This window comes from Emys orbicularis, chromosome 5 (assembly GCF_028017835.1).
Source record: "Emys orbicularis isolate rEmyOrb1 chromosome 5, rEmyOrb1.hap1, whole genome shotgun sequence".
In the NCBI taxonomy this organism is placed as follows: Eukaryota; Metazoa; Chordata; order Testudines; family Emydidae; genus Emys; species Emys orbicularis.
The window spans coordinates 24919252-24938801 of NC_088687.1; the positions used below are offsets into that span (position 1 = coordinate 24919252).

A 19550-nucleotide genomic window follows, 5' to 3' on the forward strand; every position below is an offset into this window, starting at 1 on the left:
CACAGACTAGCAAATGGAAGCACTTGTACAATGAGTTTCAGTCCCCTTCTCCCTTTTCAGAAAACAAATCTCTTCCCAGCAACCACCAAATTTTGGCCTGAATCCTGCAATAAGATCTGTGTGGATGAACCTCTGCATCATGGACCGGGGCTCATAACCACAAAATAGATTGCAAGGTCTTGGGGACACAGACCATCTTTCTGTGCTGTGTCCACAACTGTTGTTCCCTGATCTATATCTGAATCTAGCCCGAAAAATCAAAATATTTCATTTTGTAAATGACAAAATGAACCATTTTAATACTTCTGAATTTTTGTTTTGTTTTCATTTCAGCCGAAGCATTTTGGCAAAATAGACACACATTGGCAACATGTTTTGGTTGACCCAAATCTCCATTTTTCAGCCAAGAAAGTTTCAGCTGAAAAATTTGCCCAGCTCTAATCAAAATATTCATGTAGGGGAAGGTCTGTCTAGATATCTCATAATATTATATAATTATGTATGCACATAACCATGTGTACTGTACATACACATTTCATCCTATATATAGATGTTTATCTAAGGAATGGTATGTGAATAGACAGGCTGTCTTTGTAAGAGAGAAACACAGTATGCATGCCCAGGGTGCACTTTATTGTGGCACATGAGGTGGAATGTTGAGTGCAACTGGTACTTCACTGTTCCCAAAACACTTACCGCATTCCTGTTTTTCAAAGTCAGCATCAGTAAATGACATTTTTCATTTAATTTAGTTAAAACAGGGGTTCTCCAACTTTGGAGTCCCGACCCACAGTTTGAGAACTGCTGAGTTAATACCTTAAGTATTCTTTTGAATGAATAACAGCAACATTTTATTAAGTTATCTTATTAGCAGTACTATTGACTCATTTTTTATCTTATTTATTCTAGCTGAGTGTATGTATCACATTACAAACTTCATGAGGCTGCTTTCACAAAATGTACCTGCCACATCTCAGGTTCAAGGAGCTGGCTGATAAGAGAGCCATGTATGTGATTTAGATTTTGTGTGCAATCCAGTGGCCTCTAATGTTTTTACACTCTGCCAGAAATAAACAAATTGGAGGAAGGAGTAAGAAAACCATGTCAGATATTTTTAAACCCTTTTATGGGCTGATGAGTGTGGCTGATGATTTCCAACTGGGCTGCTGGTGATGCCAAACTCCCTTCGTTCCAAATCTTATTGTTTCGTTTGCCATCTGTTTTTATGAGTACAACTGTATTTTAGCTGGAGTAAAACGTTCCTATTCTAGTGCGTTTTCTTCTTGTTGGAACTGTAGACAGGTTATTTTAGCTTTTCTTTTTCAGAGCAATGAGCAGCTGATCAGAAAGTCATATTGTAAGATAAGCCTGATGAAATCATATTGATCCTTTGGACTTCTGTATCACCTTCCCTCCAAGGAACTCAAAGTGCTTTACAAACATCAGTGAAATAAGCTTCACAGTTTAACTCTGGGGGTAGGGGTTGGAATTATTAAACCCATTTTACAGGTAGGGGAAACTGAGGTACAGATCATAAATGACGTGTGCAAGGTCAGATATGAAGGCTATGACAGAGCCAGGAATATCTCTTGACTTCAAGACCCAGGCCTGATCTGCTAGGTCTGTGACTCAGTGCCCATTGAAACCATTGAATGGAAGTCTTTCCATTGACTTCAATGGGAGTTGGCTTCCAGCTCCTAAAGTGCAATCTGATCTGTAAATCTTCTCATTCATTAAGCTTTGCCTCCAATTTTTTTTCTGTGATAAATATTCTGGATGTGATAAACTTTGTAAATGAAATATAGTATTGTTAACTTGAGCTATCTGTAACCACGTTTGATTACTTTCTCTTGCCAGAATCGGCAGATTAGAGAAGAAAATCTAGATTTTTATACTGAAAAATTGGGCCTCTCAACATGTTCACTTGACACCCATCAACATTTTAGAAGCAGTCCTGAAACAAAAAAGCCTGCAGTTACTTAGTCAGTTTCGTTCCATTATTATGCAATGTGTGTGTAAACGATTGTACAGCTTGCCACTGTTAAATTCTAGGAAAGGGTGCAACTTTGGCTGGAGTACACTTGGAGTCATTCCTTCCACCTCTTTCTAACCTATTTTCTGGTTTTATCCTACTGGAGAACATTGCCAAACCACAAATAAGGAGACAAAACTCTGCCCTGTCTTTTTTTTATCATAAACCTCAATTAATTTTAATCTTAAAAAAAAAAAAAAAAAAAAATAAGAAGGAAGGAACAGGGTTGAATACTATTTACAGCAGCTACAAAGATAAACCTATCAGTAATATAACAAGATACGAGAGGAAAATAATTGTACCAAATTACACAATCATAAGTTTCCACGACATACAAATAAACTTAAATGTAAATATGGACTGTAGTTTCCAATGGGAAGGGGGTGGTTCCACTCTGCTTATCGTGCTATGTTATAATTAGCGCTACAATTTTGTCACAGAGATTTTTAATAAATTTCATAGCAGAGGTGTGAGGAAAAAAAGTCAGGGAAAGGGGGGAGCAAGGAGCCCATCGGGGGGTGTTGGAGAGCAAACCCACCCACACTCACCCTTCTGCGATGGCTCCTGTCTCCTGGGGCTGGGCCTGGCTCTCTGCTCTGGGTGTTGCAACATGGCCCACGTGGTCGTAGCACCACTCCATCGATGGAGACAGAGGGACAGATGGGCCATTGCAATCCCATGTGCTAGGACACAACGCCGATCAAATTTGGCTCACTGCCCCTCTGTCTCCACCTACGGAAGGGTGGACGCGCCAAACCTGAGTGGGCTAGGTCACAATGCCTGGAACGGGGAGCCAGGCCAAGCTCTGTGGGATAGGAGGTACTGCTGATGGGTTATGGACTTCATTCAAATTCACGGTTATCTTGAAAACTGTGACCACTGCACCTTATTAAAATAATGTCTCTTTCCACACTGCTGTTTTGTAATGTGAGAACACCGGCAAAATATACAGCAAAACTCTGCCCAGGCTGAAGGAAGTGTCACTGCTGTTATTGAGTCTGCAGTCCTTCATCTCCTTGTCCTCAGGAATCAGTATATAGCAGAGCACATGTAGATACTTAGCAGTGGTTTAAAGGATATATGCATATACTGTATAGTGGCTTTCTCTAGGGTTAAAAGAGAATGACTTCCCATTATAGACTTGGTACTGATACCTGAGTCGTCTTGTTGAGACCTAGGTTAGATAATAAGACCTTCTCAGTGGTATGACATACTGATCCTGCACATTTCTCTCAGTTTGTTTTTATAAAATTGGCCACTTTTTTTTAATGCCAGATAAATGAGTGCTTTAATCAACATAGAGGCTCACCCATGTTGATATCTAATATGGAGATCTCATACTAAGAGGTCATCCTGCCTTCCTCACAGCCTGCAGTCATACCCCCACAAGCCATAATCTTACACGCTAAGGCAGGGTCTACTTGGGTCAACACTTAGATGAGAGACCTTGAGAGAAAAGCTCAGGTTTTGTGGAAAATGGAGTAAGAGACTCCTCTGAACCTTTGAAGTCAATGCCAAGCTGGTCCCCGAAATATTGTTAAGGGCCTTTTAGATTATATATGTGGCATAGGTTCTGAAGAAAGATAACTGTTATTGGATAGATGTCTAATGCTTTGTTGCGTAGGCCCCAGTCAGCAAAAGTACTTATTTGCTTAACTTGATTTCAGTGGGACTGCTGACATGCTTAAAGTTATACACGTCCTTAAGTACTTTACTGCATTGAGGCCATTGGGAAGAGAAGTGCTACAGACATAAAATCTTTCTGAAATTTGCTGGATATGAAAGTTGATCTTTAGGGCATCCACAGAACTAATGAAGAGCACTGGTCTCTGTTTAAAAAAAGTTAGGACATGCCAACAGTTACTATACAGTGGTTTCTGAAATGCCACAGCACCCCCTCTGTAATTAAAGTAGGAAACCACAATGGTATCTCTTAATAACTGAAGTAAATGTTGATTTTTAATGGTGACCATTCAGTGTGCTGAAACAGCTGTATTACAACATTAAGTTAAACTTGTTTCCTCTTATTTGCATAAAGGAAGCTGGATTTTATTTCTACTAGTTATTTTGCCTTCTCCTTTCTTTTTTCTCCATCACCCACCTCAGTATTATTGCTAATGTTTTTGGTCTGCAGCTTCTTCTCTTCAAAGAACCTGAAATAGCCTGATAATATTTCTCATTAGCAATCCTTCCCTTTCGCCCAGGGTTGTGGAGGAGGGGAGTACAAGGGAACAGTTGTGATGTTAAGAAATCACATGCAATAAAGATGAATCAGGTATTTCAATCTTGCACCTTTCACTCAAACTACGTCAGCTTTAAAAAATAATGGAGTGCTGAAGAATCTGTGGGGGAAACTTATCCATTCAGTACAAAATACTACCATTCCATAATATATTGGTTTTCTGTGAGGACTGTTTGTTTCCAATAACTTCATTACGAAATATTCTATAGAGATTTATAAATATTGAATATCAAAATAAGCAAAACAAAAAAGTGCCACTAAAATCTTTTGCAAAAGAAAAGTGTTGCTGTCTCTTACACATGTAGATTAGCCTGACACGCTCATTCTGAATGGAAGGAAGAAAACTAGACTGATGCCTTTTTGGTCTCAGAATAGCAGATCTCCCAGTTGAGCCCAAAATAACAAAACCTGTTTTAGCATAGATACCAGTAGTAAACTGATACCATTGGCTTTTCCATGGCTCCTCCGTTTGTCCATATTAAAAGTAGCAACAACAGTGTATTTCCATAAAAATAGTGTTGTGACAAAAAATAAATTTATTTATTTTGCAGTCCAGAATAGCTTTTTGAAATGTAATGGAGAGGAAAGGAGAGCCTTTATTTTTATCTAACTTTTGGGGACAGAACAAACATGCAGTCTATGGCACGGCAGTAGAAAAACATGACCTTGGCTGAGTAGTATACCCTGCTGATGTCTAGCTTCTTTGTCTCAAGTGCAAAACATTGACCTTTCAGTCAAAGTACATTTTGAACTATTCTAATTTAAAACAAATCAAGGATTAAAATAAAGGTCCTTCCCAGTCTTTGTACCTTTGTAGAGCTGCCTTTCTGACAAGGGTGTGATTGTGGAGAGCTGTAGCCAAGGACAAGATTGGCCATTTGGTATCCTGGAGCCAGGATTCCGTGGTATCCTGGGATGAAAAGTTTATCAGTCCTCAGTACTGGTTACCCTCATTAAAAACTATCAGTCCAAATGGACAAGAATTAGCTCAAGCTCTGGGAAAGGCTCGCCTGTTCTCTTTATCTAACAAGAAATATGAGGAATATTTAAAAAAAAAAATACTCTTCACTGAGAGCATGAACACAGGCCAGCAGCAGGTACAGCCTACCTGTAATGACCATGTTGCAAAAGGAAGGGAAATAGCTTCCAGGATAGATACTCACAGATGCATTGGCTATGAATGTTTGGCCTTCAACCAGAGGCACAGTGGAACCTTAAGAACTTGCCATATGATGGTGGGAACATCTTTGGGGAGCCAATGCAGTCCACCCTTACAAAGGCTCAGGGAAAGCAATGGCGCAGCTCTGTATTTTATAAGCATTCAGAAATTTAAGTACACACACACACACTATAGTTTGTGTGTGTGTGTTGATCAATTTTTGCAGAAAAAACAATAACCCTTTTTTGACTTGAACTGAGTCCGAGTTCATGGATACATCCCTTACAGTGTGTTACCTGCATGGCACAGTTCCTGCCAGCTTTTGACCTCTGGCTAAATATAGTGCCAGGGTGTTTTTGTTTGTTTGGATTATGACAGTGTATCAATAAACAGTTCAAACTTCATGGATGTTATTGCATTAAATATTTTCTTGTTTTGTTCTTTATGGATAATATGTTTTGTGTGTTTTCCATAAGAAAAATATTTGCTTAAAGATCAAGTCTCCTATTAGGTGTTACTCCCAGCTAGGGAACATTACTGGCATTCTCCCGGTCTTTCAAATAAGATTTTTTTTTTTCATCAGCTCAGTAGGAGACAGGAATTGCAACATTTCTTTAGCAGCAAGGACAACTAAAGATAAATGCATTGAGATTATTATTTTATTTTTTTTAGCAGCAAGGACATGGTCAGGATTTAGATGTTGCTGAGGGGTGAGTGAGAAACTGCCTCCTTTTGAAGGATTGTCTGAAAGTGCCATACATGTCTGTTCAAAATCCTAATTGTGGGAAACATATAAATGTCTGTAGCAGAGTTAGTCCACTCTGCTCCCTAGTCAGCTGCTTAGCCATGCCAGTGAATGGCAGCTGAACAGACAACTATTAACTTAAATCACTTCTCCCCTCCCCATATATATTGAGTGCCTTGTGGCTATAAATAGTGTGTAACGTTTAACAGGGAGGTGGGAGTGGAAAATCATAATTTATAACCGAAAACCCAATAGTTATTATTTTCTACATGTGTTCTGTAGTTTACAGAAGGACTAGCAGGTTCTAATGGGTGAATATTCTGCTGAGGACTATAGAAGTCTAGAATGTACCAGAAATTAACTTTAGAATTGCTCACTCATTCTGCCACTGTGCAAGCAGTTGACTTGGTTTTACAGTGGTAAGTGCTAAGTAATCCTTTCTTTCTGAAAAGGTCCTTGTCTAATTCCTATTACACAGTGCAGTCCACTTAAATGTTTAAGATTTCTTAAAGACTTCAAGCATTTTGTTCAGGGCTGTGTTCTGAAAGGGTGCAGGGTGAGGAATACCTTTTGCTGTGTGTCATCAATGATAGATCCCTCTGAACAAAATGTTTCACTGTGCCAGTCAGCGATCTTTCTTTTAGGAAACATCTTTAGTGTCGCTGACAGTAAAGGAGTCTTGTGCAAAATACTTTTAAATCCATTACCATCCTACTTTTATGGCGTAAAGACTGTAAGATAACCATTTATGGTTTAAATCATATTGCTTATTTGTTTGTTTTTTATATCTCGCATCTGATTTTTCAAAGCATTAAAGTAGGTAGAAATTGGTTTAAAAGCTCTTGTATGATGCTCCCAATTCTGCTCGTACTACAATTTGTGCGTTTGTGTAAACAAGGTGTTACCTTACAGCAGCAGGCTACAAAATGTAGTTTTAAATTTAAAAATGTAATAATTTATATATGGGAATTTTATTTGGATTTCCAGGGGGCTTGGTGGTCTAACATCCGATTTTGGGAATGCCTAGGTTGCATGGAACCAGTGGTTCAAATCTGTGCATGGTTTATACAGGTCTTCAACCTTCCAGTGCACAGTAGATCAAGTGACTAACATGCACTTGTCAGGGGGAGGATGTGCTTTTTGGAATAGATCTTAAAAACGGAGAGAACCTGCTCTTCGCGGATATCAAAGCACCATAGCATACTTCGTAAGGTTAGGGTAAAACCCAGTGTTCCTGTCCAAAGTCTTCCCCTCTCCCTGTGATAGTGTTGTGACATAAGTTGCCACCATTCATCCCAGAGGTGGCTGTATGTTAGTGCTGCTGGGTATAGACAGTTATAAAGCATTTAAAGTTATTATTTAGCCTGTAAAATTTCATAACTCTGTAAGCTAAATGAAATGGTTCTTTTTTTCCCCCTCTGACTAATGCTGTCAGAATAGTTTTTCTTCTGGTTTACTTTGCAAAAATATCTAGTGGTGAATATTCATTTGTGTACGTATAAAACTTGTTTAATGGAACTCCTAATGCAATGATTTTACTTGCAATCAAATGAAAATATGATAACTGAAACAAACAGCAACTTCTTCTACTAATGCTACCACTCCAACAAACCTATCAAAAAATCTAGAGTGGATATCTATATAAGAAAGTTATTTTGACCTTTTAATGTCATTGTAATGTTTTCTGTGACTGGGAACTAACTGGTAGCCCTAAGATAGGGAAAGACAGTGTGTGTGGTTGCGACGAAGTTGATGTCTGTTCTGTACAGAAAGGCATTTTATGTTGTCATACCAAATTACACTGATGTCTAGAAGTTCTGACAGCACTGTGGATTGTTCTGTACTTCGGCTTTATTTTTTTATGTTCTGCATAGACCATAGGGACTGTATTGGCATTCAGGCTATAAGTAAAGCTGTTATGTTATTGAAGTATAATGAGTAAATGATGGAAACTCTGCCTCTGGCCTTATGAATCATAAGAAACTTCTTTATTGATTTAATAAAGAATGTGCCACAGATTATAAAGAGGCAAATATACACACATAAGGACTACATATGTTGTTGTGATTAGCTTCTTTCTGTTATAAATGCTTGTCTTTGTAGAATGTGTTATGTACACATATGCTGTAGTTTGTCTTCTACAAAGCAATAATAATAATAATAATTGGCACTTACATGACTCTTTAATTCTTCAGAGTACTCTACAAGCACTAACTATTGCTCTCAGCACTCCTGGGAGGTGGTGTTATTCCCACTTTAAACACAGAGATGCTAACTAAGTGACTTGACACAGTTAGCACAGGGGAGCCTGATTACACAGCACCTCCGAAAAGTGCATTGTGTGCTCCCCTTTATGGGAACAGCTAAACAAGCCAGTGCAGGAGATGGGGGAACCACTGCACCTACCCTCTCTTCCCCCACTCCCTAAGCCTTGCTCACCCATATAAAGCCGAACATAATCTTGCCCAAGCAACGTACAACTAATCTATGGAAATGAACAACAAAATTTCCACAGATGGTTGAATTGTTGGATCAGTTAGACCAGTGGTCCCCAACGCGATGCCCACGGGCGCCATGGTGCATGCCGGGGCATTTATGTGCGCCCGCCTAGTGCCCAGCAGGGGAGAGAAGCCGCAGCCCTGCACCTGACGGGGACAGAGAACTCAGGCTGCGAGCACGGCGTTCTCTGTTCCCGGCAGGCGCGGGGCCCGCCTAGTGCTCAGCAGGGGAGAGAAGCTGCGGCCCCATGCCTGCCGGGGACAGAGAATTCCGGGGCTGCAGGCTGCGGGCACTGGTGTTCTCAGTCCCAGGCAGGTGCGGGGCCGCGGCTTAAGCCGGACAGAAGCCACGGCCCCGCACCTGCCGGGGACAGAGAACTCCGGGGCTGCGGGCGCCAGTGTTCTCTGTCCCAGCAGGCGCGGAGCCCGCCTAGTGCCCAGTAGGGGAGAGAAGCCGGGGCCCCGCGGCTGCTGGGGACAGAGTACTCTGGGGCCGCGGGCGCCGGTGTTCTCTGTCCTCGTGGCTTCTCTCCGGCTTCTCCTCTCTGGATTCATATATTATGTAATATTAAATATGATGTTTTTCGTATTATTTAATGTACAAATACAAAATAAGCCTTGAAAAATTGTTGGCGCCCACCACACTCTTCTGAAAACATGAATGTGCTACTGGCCACAAAAGGTTGGGGACCACTGGGTTAGACGAATGGGAATGCTGCAGAGTCATTGGTGTTGCACGACAGAGGAGTCATCCTGGGTTTCGCCATTTCTCATAACTTCAGCAGTAGCCTCCATTCCCTTCTCGGTGGTATTTTGTGTTGCCTGAGAATTCTAGACCACTGAGGAACCTAAAAACACAGGTGTTTGCTCAGAGAACGGAGCTGTCATTTCATCATGAAGATTATTTACCATCTAGTGAACACCGATCTCTGTCATCTTGTCTAGACATTTCCCTTACTTGCACTTCAATGGGGGATGAAGAGGATAATGCAGAAACATGCTTGTAGTACTCTCTCTATGCTGGCTTGACTTCATTCTGTTGTTTTGGTTTTTTTAATTGTTTATGGATACATTTGGTGTTGGTTATGGTGGGGCTGTAATTGCATTGGCTAGAGTCAGTAAATACAGCCCGAGGCAGATTTTGCTTATGAAAGCTGTATGTGGCTGGCTCTGGGTCAAGTTCAACTCTTGGATGCTCAGACAGCTTCCGTTTGACTCCCCGGGGAGTTGCTGATGTATGTCAGAGTACAGTATTTGGCCCTATACCAACAAATCCACAGAGACTTTCTTTTCACTTTTATTCTGTTCTTAAAGATATATACCAAGATACTTTTGTAAATGTACGAAATTACACTGTTTAACATCTCAAACCAGTCATGGAGTTGGGGTAGGTGTTTTGCTAGTCCTCAGTTATGGCCTAGCTCTGCTCCTATTAAAGCCAGTGGGAGCTTACCCTGACTTCAGTGAAATCAGACTCAATTGACTCAGTGTAAGCAGTGTTAGGCCAGCCTTGTGTAAATGTAAACATTAGCAGTACTTTTCATATAACAAAATCAGTTTCCCTCTTGATTTATCTGATAAGACCGAAGTCCAAGATGCTGTATTTCCCTCTCAAGAGCTGATGACCTTTTAAGTGTCAGGGAGCCAGCTGCAGCAGGATCAGTCTCCTGGCAACACACTGGGCACAGCTGGCAGGGGCTGCCTGGTTGACGGCTCTTCCTCACCGGGTGAGGGGTGTAGCTAAGCTACTACTTGACCCAGCAGCAGCCAGAGCTTGCTTGGCTGCTCAACACATTCCAGGCTGCAGCTACTCTTGGTCCTGTTTCCTGTTCCTGCCCAGTCTGGTCTTGTGCCCACTTCAATTCCTGCCCTTCTCCATCCTTGTCTCCCCTGGCTCTGCTTCTCGACCACATCTCTGGCTCACCCTTTGGCTGTGGCATTCAGCTTCTGCTTCCCAGCCACGTTCTCGGGTGTGTCCCGAGGTCTTGATTCTTGACTCTGGCTCTACGATAACCTCGAGGCCTGGCCACCCCCTGACTCTGACCATTGGGCCTGGCCACCCATGTCCTGGTTGTGATCCTGACATCAAGCTTCTGAAACAGTGGAAAGACTATAGAGAAATTCTCTGTTTCTAGTGCACATGAGTTTCTCAAATCTTTTACTATGATTATTTATTTTGTTTAAAATAATTTATACAGACCCCCAAATTTACACAGCTCTTTATGGGCCTGATTCACAGCTCAATGACGACATTGGAAAGCCTGCCACTGATTTCAGTGGGCTTTGGATCATGTCCTGTATGCATGTAGAGTAAGGCAAGTTTCTTGCCCCAAAGACTTACAATCAAAGTGTCTATCTGCCCTACGCATCTGACCATAACATGTATTTTTGTATGGCTTGATTAGGGAAGTTTGTGTTCTAACACTGGGTTTGTCTGGTGGCTAGGACATGATCATATAACCGTGTTGGAGGAGGGTGTCACAATCTATGGATAGGAGTTGATAATACCAGAAACCGTATTTTCCTGCACTGTTCAATCTGCTTTAGAATCTGGAGATCCCACTCCTGAAGTGGGAACACTGAATTGCTGTTCAGTGTCTTGACTAGGTATGACCCAGACTGCAACACAGTTCCTTGACTGGGGGTCTAATCTTTTTTCCCACACTACAAATACTGAACATGTAGACGCTTCTAATTGTTCCCTGACACAATTAGACTTCTAGGCCCTGATCCTACAAACACTTAAGTGCTTAACTTTACTGTTGTGAGTAGTCCTGTTGACTTGAGGGGAACTATTCGCAGCAGGAAAATTAAGAACATGTCTAAATGTAAGTAGGATCAGGGCGCTAGAACAAACGGGCCTTTAAACAATACAAAGGCAAAACACTGAACAACACTTCAGAGAGGAGAATCCTTTAGTGCCAAATTGATTCTAATTGTCAACAAAGCCCTGCAATCAATGGAGTCGGACCTGGGCTGAATTTGGCCAGTAATCTCAAATCAGGGACTCAGTGGACTCAAGTCAAGGAGGAACTGCTTTTTTTCATCTATATTTATTTTAAAAATGATTGAGTTTTATTCAGGCCTGACTCACCACTGTGCCACTCTAGTTTTATACCACTGCAACTCAGTTTCATTTAAGTAGAGTAAAACCAGTATATTGCATGGTGAATCAGGCCTGGAGTTTTTCACTCTGTGCATACTTAGTTACTAAATTGGCATCTTACATGTTTTTAAATAATCTTCCTTGTTTAACAGAAGCTTTTCTGTTTACCTTTACTAGCAGGTTATTCAATTCTGGAACAGGACGAAGCAAAAGGCCCAGTTATTCTGTTGGCAGAATTTCTATATTGTTGCTATGGGAATAGTCCCTGAAGTGCTGCAGAATTGAAGTGACTCCTGACGGTTCTACAGCAGATTGTTCCACATTCATGATCACTGGAAAATTAGTTGGGATTTCATGACTTTGAGGACTGTAATTTAAAGTTCCCTTCCATAAGTTATTGTAGAACAAAATACACGCATTAAATATAGCCTCTGGGCCAGACACATGGCGTTTCATTTTTATCTTGTTTTTGAAAGAGCAAGTGTTTTGCTACAAATTAACTTGCAAATAAAGAACAGAACTACATACTAACTTCAAAAATGTGTTTTATTTTTAGTTCCCAAGAAGATGAGCGGCCCATGTCACCCTTCTATTTGAGGTATTTACTTCTCCTCCTTTTTGTTGGTTTCTCTGTGTGGGAAGGACTTAATATTTTAACATAATGTTGGGGATGATGCCAGAAATGTGTGAACAGGCTCTAATCAAGTCTGAGATTATTGTTTACTGTCACGATCACCTCAGCAGCCAGTGGGGTGGGTGAATCCTCTGAGATGTAAAAAGATTGGAAGCTTGTGGGCATGGGGTTTGATTTAACATCAGACGGGTAAACTTTTCAGTTAGCGGATGAACTTGATTTTCATGTTGATTACATAATTTCATTACATAATTTCATTCATTAGATAATATTCATTATAAACAACTCATACTGTACAAGCTCAATGGCAGCTTTGCCACAAGCCCTGAGTAAGAGACAGCACATAGTTGCGCTGCCCTGGAAACCAGATTGAAAGTTAGCAGCCACGTAGTGGCAACTTTCCTGCTATTGCAGGAAGCCAGTGCAGGAAAATAAGAAAATGCCTTACTTCCAGACATGCCTGTTCAGGGCGGAATTACCATCTCTCTGTATGAGAGAGAGGCTTGTGTAGGACTCATAGATCTTGAAAGGTGTGTTTGGGGGGTGGTTTATTGATTGTCATAGCAGTGGAGATACATTTGCAGATTGCTAGGTAGCCTAAAATTTCAGCCCATCACTCCAAGCTATGCCTGTGTCTACCAGTCTGAATAATTCCCCTCCCTCGTTGGTGTTTACACTTGGATACTGGTGGACTCTCACTGTATTTCCCTCTTCCCCTTTTAGTTGTTGCCTAGAAACTTCACTCCTAGCTCTCTGTCAGAATTACTGATTCCCGTGTTTCTCCCTCCCATTTAGTGTACGTGTTCCAGATTATTTTTCCTTATCTTACATTTTTCCTTGTGGAATCTCATTTTTGTTATTTTCTGCCCATATTTCTAACCTCTTTAGTTTCCTGTATTGTTGTCTCTCTATCCCGCCTGGTGTTTGCAACTCTACCCACTTTAGCATCATCTGCAAATTTTCATTAACATGCTGTTCATTCTACCTCCCAGATCATTAATGAAGATGTAAGTAAGATCAGACCCTAACATAGATACCTGTAGTATCCATGCTATGCAGCTACCCCCACATCTCATTGCATTTTCATTTATTTATTATGCCTTAATGCTGTGTTATATTTTTACTCTAGATAGACAATTTCTTGTAGATATTGTTACAACAATAGCTAAAAATAAAAGATCATTGGACAGAAATTGAAACAGATATACTTCCTTCTAACTAACCCTGAAGCTTGTGGTAGGCGAAAGGAATATAATAATGACTCTTACTAATTATGTACCGTACTGTTTTCCTTTGAGTTTCCTTTCTGTTAAAAATGACTCATGAAAGCATCCCTATATAGGAAAGCTCTTAAGTCTGCACTTTTCTGAAGAGGGATGGACTAAGCACATGCCTACGTGCTTTCCTGATTTGGGACCTAGTGAGAGCTGAGACCTCCCTTAGAGCAGAAATCTCCTGGGAAGAAGATCCAGGAGAATATCAGTTGAGCTGGTGTGATCAAGAGAGATTAGGATGCATGGTTTGAGTGGAGTTATTGATGAAGAATCAAGAAGCCTATTAGAGGGAAGGATGGACTCTGTGGGATTAGAGGAACAATATTTCTTAGGAGGAGGAAATTAGAAAGATTCAAGTGGTCTCTTAAGTATAGGTTTGGCTTTAATGGGAATGGATGAGAGAGCTCTGAAGGAGGGTGACTTCTATGAGAATGGGAAGATGTACTTTGCAAATTTGAAGAGGAGTAAATGAGAGCCAATAAGTAGTTTGAAGAAATGGCAAATAAGAACAAAGAGGGAGTAGCACACCTTGTGATATAAGCCCTCATGCCTAGCTTGTTTCTTTTGTAACAACGCTGAGAAGCAATTACTGGTAAATAAAACCAACAGCTTGTAACTCTTGCTGTTATTTATCACACATCAGAAATGTGGAATTGTTAGGCTGGTTGCCAGGTGGAAGTAATTTGGCAGGGGAGCCAGTGCAGGCTGGGCAGCGGCTGGTGCTTTTTCAGTTCAGAGCTCCTGTGGTGGGTGGCAGATTTTTCCCATGTGACTTTTACAATTTTTATTGCTGCTCCAGGGAAGCAGATGACGTGTGTTGTAAGCAACTTTGTTCCATGCAAGGGGCTGGGGGAGCCCTTTGAATCAGTGCATACGTCTGTCCGGTGGTCCATTTTATTTGTCCTGGTTTGCTGTTAACCAAGCTTACATAGTCTGCAGCCTTATTCATGTGATACAACAATTGAATAATTAATGTAAATAAATAGGGATGTGGGTTGCTAGGAGTGTAGTCATTTCTGGGTTTGTACTGTAGTACAGTAATTTCATGCAGACGGTTATGTAACATGCTAGTTGGATGTGAACTAGAGCTGTTCATATTCCAAATGCTACGTAATACTTGGCTTCTGCCAACTAGCAGAACATTCTATCACTTTTGCGAATGTCATGATGTTTTTATTAAACTCTTTTACTTGATTCTGTATTTCATAGTCCATGACTAGTGAGAAACAACTTTCTTTTCCTTGATCGTACAAAAAAAAAAAAAAATGAAAAAGGAAGAAACAAAACAACCGAAGGGCAAGAATTAGTACTTAAATGATGTTCCACATGTTGTTGTGAATCAAAACTGTTCTTAACCCACTATTATTAAAATATACTAATTTTAAAAATCCATCTTTGGGGGATTTTATTGGAAACTGGGGGGAGAATACAACTCAAGTAAGCCTGATCAAGAAGATCTAGTTCACTTGCTCAGCAGTGCTGTATTGAATACCTTGCACTGTGGATATTTCAATAATAAAAAAAAAAGGAAAACCTTACTGGCGATTGCTTGTCCTAGAAGTTCGTGCTTGAAGGGCATATATGTTCCAGAATGTCTTATAATGAAAGCCATGTGAACATTAGAACTGAAATTGTTACATAAAAGGGAGTGCTCTGGACTACTTGGCTTATACAACAGGAAAGCTAATGTCAGCTGTGTTAGATAACGCAGTTTCATGTACAAGTAGCAGCTGGCAAAGTCAATTCCAAGTAAGGGCAGTTGCGCCCAGCCTGGTAAGATGAACTAATAGAAGGTAATAGTGATCTGTGGTGACGTGTATGTTCTAGAAATTACATTATCATATAGACTATTTTTAAAGAAATTTCTGAATGGGTATATCCTGACGTAAACCAAAGGAATGGAAAAAGAAGATAGCATGATTCATGAGTTACTATTAATGGGCTGCTTTGAGATGCAGGGCTATCTCACTAATGAGTACCATAGCCATAGGAACTAGAGGTGCAGGGGGTGCTGCAGCACCCTCAGGTTTTACGCGGGGTCTCTGGCCATGTGCCCGGCCCCCCACTCTCAGGACTCTGCTCCCAGGATCCGGGCCGCTGGCCCTGCGGCCGGGGCTCTGCAACTGTCCCGTGCCTGTCCCCAACCTTTGCACTCTTACCCCATCCAGGTCCTCCCCCACAGAGACACGGCACTGCTCCTGGCCCCAGCTGTGGGGGGGGGGGGCACGGACAAGGGTAAGGGGGCTGACTTTCAGCACCCCCCACTATTAAAAGGGTTCCAGCACCACTGATGAGTACTGTATTGAAATGATACCATGCCCAACCCAGCTCTTACTGAAGTGTGTGGCAAAACTTGCATTGACTTTAGGTCTGGCCCTGCACACACTGCATTCATACATCAGGTGGTTTTCCCCAGTGTTATCCTTGTGTTTTTCCTTTCAATCCCACTGTTCTTTCTTTGTGGTAATGCCCCCCCTCTCTTTCTCTCTTTAACATCTGTCCCATGTTACACAAGAGAAATGGTCTTATCAGTGCAGCATTACTGACAAGAGTCTTAGCCTGTGTGGTGCGTATGGGCAAGTCATGCAGTGATATTTACTGTGTCTATTCTGATGTCAGCCTTTCAGGACAAAATTGAAAATCTGTTTGTAGAGTTATTGGCTGTTACTTAAGGGGCTGATCCGGCAATGTCTTGAGCACCTCTTGAGAGAATCAGAGTCATAATGTTAGCTAGTCAGAACACTTTGAATGTTGAGCCCTTTTAAAAAACGAAATGTTGCTGGGCTGGTGGTTCTGTGCTCCACTGCATGTGCAGTAGATGAAAGTGGTAGGGGCGAAAGAAGCCTGGAGTATAGATCTCTGTATACCTATTGCTCTACTCCAGTAAAGTTTTAGCCTTAGCCAGGGTACTTGCATCACTCAGATATCTCTGCTTTGAACGGTAGGTGCCAGTGTGCACCAGTCACAGGAGATTATACTAGAACAAGTGATAAAGGGAGGCATATATAAGAAAAGCAAAGGAGAATTGCTATTCTTCATAGGATTCATTTTTCCTGACATTAAAATAACCGTGCAAATACAATATACCACATTAAGGTAAGGCTAATTGTGTTGTATCTGAACTTTCAAAAATATGAAACTATTAAGAGAAGGTTGAAATCAAGTCCGTACCATGGTTGGACATAGCTAGGCATTTGCAGCACATCACCATTGTCAGATTTTATATACAAAAAACAATCCTCTCCTGCTTTGAAGATTTGTACATCAAATTTCAGCATGAAGCAAATTTCTTATAATGGAATTGTAAATTCTAGACAAAACACGAGGTATGTTACAGACCTTAAACTGTAAAAGAGAAAGCACCTAACATTACGATTCTGGATAATAAATAACTTTTAGACAGATTCCAGCGTCTTCTGATCCATTTAAACATTGAAAAGTCCCATTGTTAAACCAGAGGAATTATGTACCAACTAGACTTTGGAATTGTTCTGTTTTTAAAAAGCTGTAGAAACTGTTTTCGTTGGCATTTTTCCTCAGCCGCTTTGCTAGAAGAGTGAACTTGTTTGCCTCTATTGTAATTTTCCTTTGGTTATCATTTACATTTTCTTTTTGAACATTTTGTTTCTCTGCATAAAGTATGTGCATTGTAAGTAACCCCCTGTGTAAATGATAGCATTCGTTCCAAGCTCTGAGCTCTCCATAGCCTGAGACATTGATCATTATAGGTCATTATTGATGGCCAGGAAGCAACACTGTATGCTTTTAAAAATATTTTTAATGTTTTAGATTAAATGTATAGATGTTTTCCAGGCTGTTTTAATGCACCTTCCCTGGGGCAGAAGGGAAAAGCCAGTCCTGTGCAAGATTATAGTACGGTATGTTCTGACTAATTCTAATTACAATTCTTAATACTTGACAGTAATACATTTTGCTCTGCAGTGCCTCTGTTATTGCAGGGGAGGTGCGGGGAAGGTTTTCAGTTCCTGAGTAACATCAATCATGTGGCTAATGCAATAATAGGTAAATGATACTCTCTGCACAAGGTGCAGATATTGGGAAGTTTAATTCAAAATCATGACAGGGTATATTCAGTTTCGATTAAAAGACTAGGGTTCATTAAAGAGGTAAAGAGTTGTGGTACCCAAACTTTTCCAGCTGTGACCTCTCTGGGAGCCATGACAGATGTGTGAGACCAAGTGCAAAATGAAATCACCCTCATTTGCACTTTTTGGTAGCTTTATTGTAGCAAAGAACAATAGGTGAAATTCTGGACTGTGCCTCTAAGAGTGTGTCTACACTGCAGAAAAAAGTGTGTTTTTAACTGGGGTTAAAATAGCAGTGAAGAGAGGGAGACTTGCCTTTAAACTCAGGCTAACAGTGTGAGTTAAAACCTGGAGGGCAGGGCTCCCTGGGGTTGATCATGAGTTAAAAGCCAAGTTGCTGGGTCTTTGCTGCTATTTTAACCCAAGTTAGTTAACCTGAGTTAAGAAAACACCTTTCCCTCCCCCCCCCCCCCCCGTGTAGACTTTCTCTAAGAGACACAAACATAGAACTTGTAGACCAAGTGGGGTGTGGCTAAAGTGGCTTAAGCCACCTACGAAATCTCGAAGTCTTGAGCTGCCCTGGGAGCTGGAGAGGACTCTGGCATAATTTAGACAGCCCTGAGGGCCTATCTAAGTTATGGCTGCTTCCTTGGGCTACCCCTGCCCAGAATCTCCACAGTGCTGTGTGCTGCAGCTCCCCCACCCCCACCCAGAACCCCCCTCCTGTCTCCATCCCCCTTTCCCAGCAGCCCCGCTACTCCTGGCCTTGTAATGGGGGGTCTCAGAGGGCAACCTTATGGCTGTCTTCCGCAGTGCTTACATTGGAGGGGAATCCTCCTCAAGGCAGAACCAGGGTTTTTAGGGCCCATTTACACCACTCCAGCCCTTTTACCTGGTGTAAAGGTACCAGAGCAGAGATGAGAATCTCACCCTGTATTTTTACCTTGATGACTTGCATGTAAAATCACACTCAAGATCTTTTAAGATTAATTTCCAAAGATATCCAACCAGTAACTAGTTATCTCGAGATGCATGCCTTTCCGTAACCTTGCTGTGTTCAGTCTGCCTAATTCTATGCTATTGTAATTTCCAGCTTTCAGTGTATTAGTGTCAGAAGTTTCTTTGCAATATTTAAAAATAACATAAATAAACAAGGAGAACGGAGGCAGAAATGATTGAGCAAGTGATGAAGGCTTTCTTTTTGCTAACATATCCTTTGGATCAGATTCTCCTCTTACATCAGTTTGATACCACTGGAACTCCATTAATTTCATGAAGTTACTCCTGTTTTGCCCTTGTGTACAAGGAAAATCAAGCCCCTTACAATGAACGTGCCCAGCTTTGTAATATTTAGGTGGAACTAATTGTAATAAAAACAGGTCTATTGAACTGTAACAGAAATAAATCAGTCCACTTGCCTAATGGGCCTAAATGGAACAGTATATACGACCCCCCCTTAAGACCCTCCTTTCATTGGAATTAATAGCAATGGGAGCTGGGGTTGCTCAGTACCTGTGAAAGTCAGATGCCCATAACTAGGTGCCTAAATATGAATTTGGAGGCCTACCTTTAGGCACCCAGGTTTGAATGATTTGGCCTTTATGTAGCTGGATATTAATGGCTTGCCCTGTATTAATGGAGTAGTGCTAGAAAAATTTAGCATCTGTTGTCTGAGATGGACAGGGACCTGGAGGATGTGGCCCATGAAGTAAATCATTTTTTCCTATGCATGGGAGAAGGTACCTTGAGGTGATAGGGTACACTTGACAAAGGCTGAGGTGTCTGTGAGACTTAGGTTGTATTTGCAAGTCTAG

The 19550-nt window shown here is 41.2% G+C and overlaps 1 protein-coding gene across 1 annotated transcript in view; it reads left to right on the plus strand.

The window, feature by feature from the left end:
• The window catches only part of FAM13A (family with sequence similarity 13 member A), a 185732-nt gene that overhangs the window by 115102 nt on the left and 51080 nt on the right, over nt 1-19550 (plus strand). Inside the window, exon 8 of the mRNA XM_065404718.1 lies at nt 12339-12380. Within this exon, the coding sequence (XP_065260790.1) occupies nt 12339-12380 (42 nt within the window). The remainder of the gene's footprint in view (nt 1-12338; nt 12381-19550) is intronic.